General features: G+C 38.1%; 1 protein-coding gene across 1 annotated transcript; it reads right to left on the bottom strand.

Annotated features, from left to right (window-relative positions):
* LOC109841839 lies at nt 203-754 on the bottom strand. The gene has a single exon (XM_020410776.1). The coding sequence runs from the start codon at nt 752-754 to the stop codon at nt 203-205; it is 552 nt and encodes a 183-aa protein (XP_020266365.1).

The following is an 11953-nucleotide window of genomic DNA, read 5'->3' as shown; positions in this document are numbered from 1 at the left end:
TCAGATGTCGTATGCTATTCATAGATATTCTTTGTTTTATAGCATTATAAAAAAACTTAGTATTTCTATCCCCTTGCTGCAGCCATGATTGTCGACTCTTTTGCCTCATCTCATCCTCCTCCTTGCTTAGCCATCCATCAAGCTCGAAACATAAAGCTAATTCAGTAGATTGTAATCTCTCATTATCCATGTCTTTATTTAGCTAATTCTGGATGTGCTCCAACTGTTTTGATAATTTTATAATATTTTCCTTTGTTGAAATGCCTGACTGTTTTGACCAATTTTTTAGAGCAGATTTTAATTCCTTTAGTTTAGAAACCAACTTGAACATTGGAGTACCTGCTTTTGAAATATTCCAGACACTATTGACCACATCTTCATAACCTTGACATTGAGTCCAGAAGTTAAAAAATCTGAATGGCTTTGGCCCTGAAGTAGTGCTGGGCATAAAATGGACAAGAGCTGGGGTGTGATCACTAGAAGATGTGCATTTATATTCTATAAACATTTGAGGAAATTTACCAATCAAAAAAGAGTTGCTCAGAGCCCTATCCAACTTGCCATATATTCTGAATCTACCTTGTTGCTTATTATGCCATGTCCAAGATGAACCAGAGCTTTTGATATCAGACAGTCCACAATTCTGTATACAATCATTGAAATCTTTCAGATTCCTTGCAGTAAGCTTCCTTCCTCCAATTTTCTCTGATGTGTATCTACAAACATTGAAATCACCCACTAAAAGCCACGACATTTTGTTAATTTGAGCATGAATATCAGTAATATCATCCCATAAAGTAGATCTTAATGATTCTGAATTTTCTCCATAAATAACACTCAACATTAGATTGAGACCCCCATTATTTTGTAGAATTATTGTTATCTACTGTAAAGTGATATATATTTATTTATTATCTCATTTACTGTGATAATTAAGCTCTCCTTTTGATATTATAAATATCAAAACGAGGATGTGGTCGAGGTAAAACTCGTACCTGGAGAGCTGGGCATGCAGATCCGAGCCGCATCAGACTCCACAGTATTTGATCGACTTCATGACACCGTTAGCAACAAGATATTACAACACTCAAGGAGCAATAAGTGTATCCGTTTCCATCAGCAGTACCACTTTCAAGAGTTCTATCACCGGTTGTACCCGTCGTGAAAGTAAAGAGGCAATACCAATGAGGGCACCACCACCACAATCAGCTGTTTATAGTGCCGCAGAGCAGGAGGTTTAGCTCTGAAAGAATAAGAAAGATACCATACAATGAGAGCACCAGAGTTTCAAGGCACACCAACTTCATTTACAACCTATAAGGGAAGGAGTATGTGAAAATTCCTTGAACGTCGGCTTAGTACCAAGAAGAAGTTAGATGTATTCAGTACTGAGGACATCGCTGGAGGATAGTAACAACATCCAGATTTTTGACGGGTAGCAATTATCACCTATTTTGGAGAATTTTAGTCACTACCTCAACAAGTAGTTAAAACTAGTCTAAGTGAAGCAGAGAGATATACCCGTAGTGAAGGAAGAAAATCAAATCAGAATAGTGACAATGACAATGACAAGAGAACTATTACAGAATCTAGAGGATCCTAGCAGCGGGAGTGATTTTAACCTAGTAACAAGGACAATATAAGAAAGGAGCACAATATGATTCGAGAGCGCCAAAGTAACGCAAAATTTGGAGTACATGTTACAATCACAACAAGATCGAACAAAGAGCGAAAGAATTATCGTAGTACACCAGCAGGGAGCCAGCAAGATAGAGGTCACGGACGACAGCCTCAGAGTCGTAATTTCAGCCAGCAGTGGGGAAATAGAGGCACTACTTGTTAAGCCGAGGATTAAGGATCAGCAGGCCATATTTGCATTATCCAGGAGATTTGCATTATCCAGTAGAGTCTATTCAGTAATACCGTGTGATCAGGGTACGATCGGAGCTTTATTCATGAATTTCTTTTCAGCTCGGATCTAATTTGATTTAGAAAATTTGCTTATCTTTCATACCTCCGTTGGTAGGATTCAGCTTGTAGCGCATTCTTTAGATATTCCGTTGTCAGTATCTACTCCTTTAAGGGAGGTGTCCACTCTATCTATAGGAGATACGTAATCAGACTAGACGAGTCAGATTTTGTTGTCGATTTGATAGCGTTGTATATGTCCGGGTTCGATATTATCCTTGGTATGGTTTGGTTATCCTCCTACCAGGCGAGTATTGACTGCTTTGCGAAGATAGTCAATTTGCGAGCGTCCGATGGGTCCGAGATGATTGTAGCAACCTCTCAGGACAACCGTTTTCCAGAGTCGTTTCTGGCGTATATCGAGGAGGTGCTGTAACGAGATCTGAGTATAGATTTATTAGAGACTAGAGTTATCTCAGAGTATCAGGATGTCTTTTAGGATATACCTGGGTTACCTCCTGTGTTAGAGGTCGAGTTTTGTATTGAGTTACAGCCGGGCACAGTCCCGATATCCCGTACACCCTATCGTATGGTACCAGCTGAGATGAGAAAGCTTCGGACCCAGTTGGACGAGTTGTTAGCTCAGGGTTTTATTTGTAGGAGTTATTCTCCGTGGGGCGCACCGGTCCTCTTCGTGAAGAAGAAGGACGGTAATATAAGATTGTGCATTGATAATAGAGGGCCGAACAAGGTCACTATCCGGAATAGGTACTCATTATCTAGGATTGACGACTTGTTCGACTAGTTACAGAGAGCGCAGTATTTCTTGAAGTTTGATCTTCGTTCTGGTTATCGTAGTGACTTGTTCGACTAGTTACAGAGAGCGCAGTATTTCTTGAAGTTTGATCTTCGTTCTGGTTATCGTAGTTGCAGGTTCGGGAGATGGATTTTCCCAAAGCCGTTTTTCCTAATTCGATGTGAATCTCTAGAGTTTCTAGTCAGGCCATTCGGGTTGACTAATGCACACGTTGTATTCATGAATGTGATGAACTGGGTTTTTCTGTCCCTTCATGGGCTAGTTTGATATTCTCATATTTTTAAGATCGGAGGCAGAACACGAGTAGCATTGCAGACTCTTCAGGAGCATCAGTTATATGCCAAGTTCAGCAAATGCGGGTTTTGGTTTTCAAAAGTTAGATTTCTCGGCCATGTCAACAGCAGAGAGGGCATAACAGTGAATCCGGCTAAGTTTACAGCAATTCTTGATTTGGAAACGCTGAAGACGATGATAGAGATTCGAAGCTTCTTGGGTTTAGCTGGTTAATATAGGCAGTTCATCTAGGATTTCTTGAAGATTTTGACGCCACTAACATGCCTTACGAAGTCGGGTGTACAGTTCATTTGGAGCACGGAGTGCCAGAAAGTCTTTGATACCTTGAAGGCTAAGTTGACTACAGCATCGGTTTTGACTATTCCGAACAACGACATAACATATGATGTTTATGCAGATGCATCATTGGCAGGTTTGGGAGGTGTCTTGATGCAGACTCAGAGGGTAGAAGTATATATCTCATGGTAATTTAGAGTGCACGAGAAGAACTACCCCACTCATGATTTGGAGTTAGCAGCAGTGATATTTGCACTGAAGTCACGAGACATTACTTGTATGGAGCACAGTTTGTATTGTTCACCGACCACCAGAGTTTAAGTATCTTTTCTCCCAGAAGGAACTCAACCAGAGGCAGCGATGGTGGATTGAGTTTATTAAGAACTATGAATTCACGATTCTGTACATCCAGGAATAACTAAGATGTACAAAGACCTAAAGAGACACGTTTGGTGGAGTGATATGCATAGGAAGATTTCAGAGTATGTAGCTAAGTGTCTTATCTGTCAACAAGTGAAGGAGGAACATCAGAGATCTGTAGGAACACTTCAGTCTTTACCCAATTCGGAATAGCAGTGGGCGGATAATTTTTATGAACTTTATTATAGGGTTGCCGAAGTCGAAGAAAGAAAATGATTCTATTTGGGTGACAATGGATACACTAATGAAGTCAGCATATTTCATTCCAGTAAGGACTACTTATATCGCCGAGGCATATGCGAGGATAATTGTTCAGAAGATAGTTTGACTTCATGGAGTTCCAGACACGATTGTATCGGATCGAGGTTCAGTGTTCACTTCGCGCTTTTGGAAGATTTTCCAGGATTCACTTGGTAGCAAACTATCATACAGTAGTGTATTCCACCCATAGATGGATGGTCAGACGGAGAGAGTAAATCAGGTGTTGGAAGATATGTTGCGGGCTTATGTCATTGACTTTCAAGGCAGCTGGGAGGAATCATATTCCACTGATAGAGTTCTCTTATAACAACAGTTATCAAGCGATAATTAGTGTGGCCCCGTATGAAGCATCGTACGGGAGGCCTTGCAGATCGCCTATATATTAGGTAGAGTAGGAGGATAGTTTAATGCTTGGGCCAGAGCTTATGAGATAGCTTACTGAGAAAGTAACATAAATCAGAGAACAGGTTCTAGCCGCTCAGAGTTAGCAAAAGAGCTATGCAGATAAGAGATGAGGACATTTAGAGTTTCAGATTTGAAGAGTTAGTTGTGCTGAAAGTATCATCTATGAAAGACGTTCAGCGATTCGGAAGACGGAGAAAGCTTGAGCTGAGATATATTGGACCGTTCCGGATTTTGGAGCTTATTGGGGCTGTTACATATGGACTAGACTTTCCAGCATCGATGTCTAGTGTACATAAAGTATTTCATGTTTCAATGTTCGAGAAGCAATTACATGATGAAGAGCAGCAGTGAGTGTCGAACGCGTCAGAGATTTAGCTTCAGGATGATTTGACTACGATTGAAATCCCAGTTTGTATACTTGTTAGAGAAGACAAGAAATTTAGAAACATGATATTTTTCCTTTGGTGAAAATTCAGTGGAACCGGAAAGGAGTTGATGAGGTTTCTTGGGAGCGCGAGGAGGATATACATCGCGACTACCCACACCTGTTTGATCAAGTAAATTAAATTTTTGTATGAATAGTTTATGGCTTATTGTTACCTTAATGGTGATGTTTATACTTAACACTAAAATGAGAGTATTAACACTTATCTCCTAAGTACTTGGAACATATGGTATATATATGAGGGGTTCCTTATTTGAATTTTTCGCTCAATGTACTTGTTCCATTTAGTTAGGGGTTAAGTGGGGGTATTTATATTTTTGATGGTTAAGTGTAGACATTGAAGATGAATTTCGGGAGCGCGAAGATGTTATGTCGCGCGACTTCCTACACCTATTGAGGAAGTGGATTGATTTAGGTGTGCGATTATTTGTGTGGTTATATTTAGATTTAACGCTAGAATGAGGATATTTCTGCTTAAATCTTAATCTTTTAGAACACATGGTATATATATGGGGGGTTCCTTGTTTGGATTTCTCGCCCGACGTACTAGTTCTATTCGATTAAGGATTGAGTGGGAATATAGTCATCCTGGGCTATTAAATATAAATATCCCTATATGCATATCAAGAGTAAATATTCTGAGATGTTTATGTTTGTGGGTTGAATTAGATCCTCTACGTGCTTTTCTAGTATTATTATTTGCTTAAGTATGATTTCTGAATTTCGAGGACGAAATTCGTTTAAGGGGGGAAGAATGTAAAACCCCAAAAATTTGAATACTTTATGATAAATAATAATAAATATGTTATACATTTATATATAATATATTATGTTGTTTGAGTATGCTAGGAATTGATTTGAGATCAATTCAATGTATATATGTATATATATATAATGTCAACCCTTATGTTTTGATGATGTTTTACAACCACCATTAACGGTACTAATGGCTTATTGAGTGCAAATGTAGCAAATTCATTTATCAAGCTTGTTAGTGCTATTTATGGAGGATGGATGGAACATATGCTACAACGATGATATCCAAAGGAGGAGGAGGCATAATGATGAAGCAATGTTATTCCAAGAACAACAAATTCATATAGAAGCTTCATCAAAATTAAAGCTATATCAAGACTCAAGAACTTTATTCTATGTGGGGATATTAGCTATTTTTTATTTTTTCTCTAGTGCTAGAATGTAGGCAAATAGTTATTGATTTCACTTGAAGCTATTGGGAATCACACACACGTTTCATACTTATGTTTTTTTAAGCATTTTTCACAAAATACTATTTTTCACAAGTATGAGGACCTATCTGCAAAATTCTTTTTCCAAACAGTTTGTTTTTAGTATTAAAAACATTTTACAAAGTTTCATAATTTTCAGAGGTCAAATAAATATTTTGCAAATATTTTAAGTTGAGTCAAAAATCATTTTCTGCAATATATCAGAATGCGGTCGACCGGACCGGTCTACCGCACATATGATCATTCGTCAGTATTTTCCAGAGAGGTCGTCGGTCGACCGGTGCGGTCGACCGAATTCTCATTTTTTCTATCGGTCGACCGCGCCGGTCGACCGATGATGGCTCTGCTTGTTTACTGGGTTTTCTTAGTTGTTCGTGGTCAACTGAATTTTTGGTCGGTCGACCGACGTATTTTTTCGGGCGACCGAAATTTCCTTCGGTCAACCGAAATTCTCTTCGGTCAGCTGCGACTTTTTAAAATGGTCATTTGCCTAGAACACTGTGCTTACACTTAATCGTGTTTGGCACAGTCTGAGCTAAGGGTCTGAAAAGGAGATTATTTTCCTATTTTAGAAGATTGGGTTTTGTTTTTAAATTAATTGATTTCTTCTATTTAAACCCTAGACCTCTTCTTCTTCAGTTGCCCCAACGTTTTGCAAAAACCAGAGAGACTGTGCTGTCTTCCTGAGAGAATTTTCAAATCTGTTTTCTCTGTGGTTTTTGTGTGTGATTCACTTCCCAGCTTCAGTAATCTTTCTCTTTGCCATAGGGGCTGTGTAAAGAGAGAGTCTTGCATCTTTTCTTCTGTTGTGTGAGTGAGATCTTGTGTAGATCAACTGTGAGGGAGTGTGATCTGTTGAGATCAAACTGTGTAGTGAGAGATCGTGTGGGATCATTGTGTAGACGAAGTTCCGGCTTCCAAACCGGGTGTGTAGTGGATTTCTCCTCGAGAGTGGGGAGCGGGGACGTAGGTCAGCGGGCCGAACCTTGTTAACACATCGCACGTCAAGGATAATGATTCCTAACTCTATCTCTCTTACTTTGATTGCATTTCCAGTTTGTGGTTTGCTTGTGTTTAATTTTTATTGCATATTAGAGCCTCTTGACCCTAATCACCCCCCCTCTAGGGTCCAACAATTGGTATCAGAGCTTTGGTCTCTATACAAATCTAGCCTCTTACTACAGGATATAACATTTGGCACATGAAGCTTGCCTCTTAATACACAGATAAACCCCCTATTCGATAACTGATATCAAGCAATTTGGCGCCCACCATGGGGTCTTTCATTCTTATTCGTACAAGATGTTTGGTTATGAGCATCTCGATTGATCCTTGAACCCCTTCCAAAGTTGAGAACATGTCCGATGATGAAAGGCACCTTGCTAATCTCAATGCTAAGGCCATGAACGCCTTAATTTGTGGTCTTTCCCCCAATGAATACAATAGAGTTTCCACGTGTGCAACCGCATACGAAATTTGGGTAAAATTATGTATCACACATGAAGGAACCCCCCAAGTTAAGGAATCTAAGATTAGTGGGCTTATGCATGATTATGAGCTATTTAAAATGCTTCCTAATGAATCCATTGATGCTATGTTTTCCCGTTTTACTAATATCATCAATGAATTACATGGTCTAGATAAGCAATTATCCATTCAAGAGATGAACTACAAGATACTTTGCTCCTTAACTCCGGCATGGGAGCCCAAAGCTACGGCCATTGAGGAAGCTCATGACCTCACTACCTTAGCTCTTGATAGCCTCATCGGAAAGCTAAAAGTGCATGAGAAGAAGCTCAAGGGGAAGGAAAAGGAGGAAGTGTCATCACGCGAAGTTGAGGAGCCGTCACCAAAGTTGAAGACCATAGCTCTCAAAGGAGCTAGTGACAACTCATCTTCGTCATCGGATAGTGAAGTCGATTTTTCTAGAGAAGTGGCTCATCTCTCTAGAAGAATCTCTAGACTTATTAAAATGAACAAAAAATTTAATCCCCAAGCTCAAAGAAAAGTACATGAAGTACAAGAAGAAGAAGGCTATGTATGCCGGATGGGAAGAATCCGAACCAAGTGACTCGGATAGTGATGAAGAAGGAGCCAAACTTGCTCTTCATGACCCAAATGTTTGTTTCATGGCAAATGAACATGAGGTAATTTCCGAGGCCGAAAGTGAATCTTTCTATATGCAATGTGACATAGCTATGGCTTTAGAAGAGTTGAACTTTGAATTTAAAAGAATGTCTAAAGAATACTCTTCTTTCAAAAAGTTGCATGTTTCTTGTGATATCAAGCTAGAGCAATTAACAACTTCTCTTGCTCTAAAAGATGAATTGCTAGGAGATCTCGATTTCGAGAATAAGCAATTAAGATCAAAAATTGAAAGATTGGAAATTGAGAGTTATAGAACTAGACCCACTCATGCTCATGCCAACTACAATCACTATGATAGAAATAGGTTTCATGGTTCTAACATTCGTACATACAAAAAAAATTTTGTATGCACTTATTGTATGAGACATGGACACATTTATACTCATTGTAGAATTAAAGACAACCAAGATTTTTATGGATTGATATGGGTACCCAAAGGTACCAAGACTACTAACCACCAAGGACCCAAGACATGGGTACCTAAAGCTACTACACCTTCATCTTCTTCTTTTGTAGGGAACGTCACGGCAACGACGTAAGGAGATGTGGTACTTTAATAGTGGTTGCTCACATCATATGACGGGCAACAAAGAGTTATTTGCAACCCTATCAAGGATTGAAGGAGGTAGTGTCTCCTTCGATGGTGGTGAGAAAGGTAAAATTATTGGTATCGGTTCTATTGGTAAGAAACCCTCACCCATTATTGAAGATGTCTACTTAGTAAATGGTTTGAATCATAATCTTCATAGCATTAGCCAATTAAGTGATAAAGGATTTGATATTTCATTTAAACCGGATAAATGCATCATTAGTATGAATGGAAAATTTATTTTTATTGCTAATCACAAATCTAATGTATATATTTTTGAGATGAATGAATTAGCAAATCAAGATGTGAAGTGTCTTGCGGAAATTGATGAAAATCCTTGGATTTGGAACAAAAGACTTGGACATGCAAATATGGAGTTAATATCAAAATTGTCTAAGAGAAATCTTGTGAGAGGATTACCTAGCTTGTACTTCATCAAAGATACCACATGTGAGGATTGTGTTAAAGGTAAACAAACAAAATCCTCTTTCAAATCCATCAATGAGGTATCAACTTCTAAACCCTTGCAATTACTTCATCTTGATTTGTTTGGTCCTATGCGTGTTACCTCTCTTGGAGGCAAACACTATGTTTTTGTGATTATTGATGATTTTTCTCGTTTTACATGGACAATATTTCTTGCTAAGAAAAATGATTGTTTTGAAGAATTTGCTAATCATGTTAAAAGAATTGAAAATGAAAAAGATTTGAAAGTTGTTAAAATAAGAAGTGATCATGGTGGTGAATTTCAAAATAAATTTTTCTATGATTTTTTGTGCTCATCATGGTATAACTCATATGTTTTCCGCTCCTAGAACACCACAACAAAATAGTGTTGTTGAACGGAAAAACCGCACCATACAAGAGATGGTACGCACTATGCTTAATTCATTTGATTTGCCAAAATACTTTTGGGCGGAAGCCGTCAATACGGCTTGCCATGTTTTAAATCGTGTTTTGATTAGACCAAAGCTTATGAAAACTCCATATGAACTTTTTTATGGAAAAACTCCTTTTATTGGTTATTTTCGTATTTTTGGTTGTAAATGTTTCATTTTAAATACAAAAGATCACCATGATAAGTTTGATTCCAAAATTGATATTGGTATTTTCTTGGGTTATGCACCTCGAAGTAAGGCTTATAGGGTCTTCAATAAACGAAGCCTCGTTGTTGAAGAATCTATAAACGTTACTTTTGATGAGACTAATATTGGTTCTCAAGTTGTTTTGCCTAGGAAAGATGATGATGATGATGTTGAGGGAGGATTGGACTTATTGCAAATCAAAGATAGTCCCTCTATAGAAGCTCAAAAGGATGTGGATAGCTCAAATGACAATGAACAAATTGAACCATCTAAAGCTTGGAAATTCACATCAAACCATCCAAAGGAACAAATTATTGGGAGCCCTTCAAAAGGAGTCATTACTCGCTCAAAAGCCTTGAGTCAGTGTGGTAATATTGCTTTCCTATCTCAACTAGAACCTAAAAAGATTAATGATGCTTTAAATGATGAATTTTGGGTTTTGGCTATGCATGAAGAATTAAACAATTTTCAAAGAAATGAAGTTTGGAAGTTAGTTCCTAGACCTAACAATGCTAGTGTTATTGGTACCAAATGGGTTTTTAGAAACAAACTTGATGAACATGGTATTGTTACTAGAAATAAAGCTCGTTTGGTTGCCCAATGATACAATCAAGAGGAGGGCATAGACTATGATGAAACCTTTGCACCGGTTGCAAGGTTGGAATCTATTAGGATGTTTTTGGCATTTGCTAGCTTTAAAAATTTCAAACTATTTCAAATGGATGTTAAAAGTGCCTTCTTAAATGGTTTTATAGAAGAGGAAGTGTATGTTGAGCAACCCCCCGGTTTTATAGATCATGCTTTTCCTAATCATGTTTACCGGGTACAAAAAGCTTTATATGGGTTGAAACAAGCTCCTAGAGCTTGGTATGCTCGCCTCTCTAGTTTTCTTATTGAAAATGGTTTTTCAAAAGGATCTATTGACAACACTCTTTTTGTGAGAAAAAGAAAAAATGATTTCATTTTAGTTCAAATATATGTCGATGACATTATTTTCGGTGCTACTAATGAATCCTTGTGCAAGGAATTTTCTAAAGTAATGCAGGATCACTTTGAGATGAGTATGATGGGAGAGCTTACATTCTTTCTCGGGCTCCAAGTCAAGCAAACTAAGGATGGAATTTTCATTTCAGAAAGCAAGTATGCGAAGGAATTGGTGAAAAAATTCAATTTGGAGAATTCTAAGCATGCGCCTACTCCCATGAGTACTAGTGTGAAGCTTGATGCGGATGAGAGTGGAGAAGATGTGGACCAAAAACTATACCGAGGTATGATAGGTAGTCTTCTTTATCTCACCGCTAGTAGACCCGATATTATGTTTAGTGTGTGTGCATGTGCACGTTTTCAAGCATCTCCAAAAGCATCTCATTTAATTGCGGTTAAAAGGATCATTAAGTATGTTAATGGGACTTTTAACCTTGGTCTATTTTATCCAAAGGCACCTCTTTTGATTTATATGGTTTTTGTGATGCCGACTTTGCCGGATGTAAGGTAGATCGCAAGAGTACTAGTGGAACATGCCAATTTTTAGGAAATTCACTTGTTTCTTGGGCTTCCAAGAAACAAAATTGTGTTGCATTGTCCACTACGGAAGCGGAATACATTGCCGCCGGCCTATGTTGTGCTCAAGTTTTATGGATGAAACAAAGTTTAGTTGACTATGATTTGAATTTTCAAAATATTAAAATCTTTTGTGATAACACAAGTGCCATAAATATTTCCAAAAATTCGGTTTTGCATTCTAGAACTAAACATATTGATGTACGCCATCATTTCTTACGCGATCATGTAGAGCGACAAGATGTATCCCTAGTATTTGTTGACACAAAATCTCAACTAGCGGATATATTTACTAAGCCTCTTGGAGAGGATGATTTTTGTCGCATAAGAAATGGTTTGGGCTTATGCACTATGTGAAAGTTCTACATTGCTTGCTTGTTTAGTTGCATCTTGCATTTTGCATTTCTTTCCCCATTTTTTGATGGTGACAAAGGGGGAGAGAAATCTCCTCATTTGTTGCATATATTTAGGGGGAGCTCATAGATAGGGGGAGCACCT

The sequence above is a fragment of the Asparagus officinalis genome, chromosome 5 (assembly GCF_001876935.1).
Source record: "Asparagus officinalis chromosome 5, Aspof.V1, whole genome shotgun sequence".
In the NCBI taxonomy this organism is placed as follows: Eukaryota; Viridiplantae; Streptophyta; class Magnoliopsida; order Asparagales; family Asparagaceae; genus Asparagus; species Asparagus officinalis.
This window is presented reverse-complemented; position numbering and strand designations above follow the sequence as displayed.

Coding starts and splice junctions, on each gene's coding strand:
- LOC109841839 (XM_020410776.1), bottom strand. CDS start 754: ATGTCGTGGCTTTTAGTGGGTGATTTCAATGTTTGTAGATACACATCA.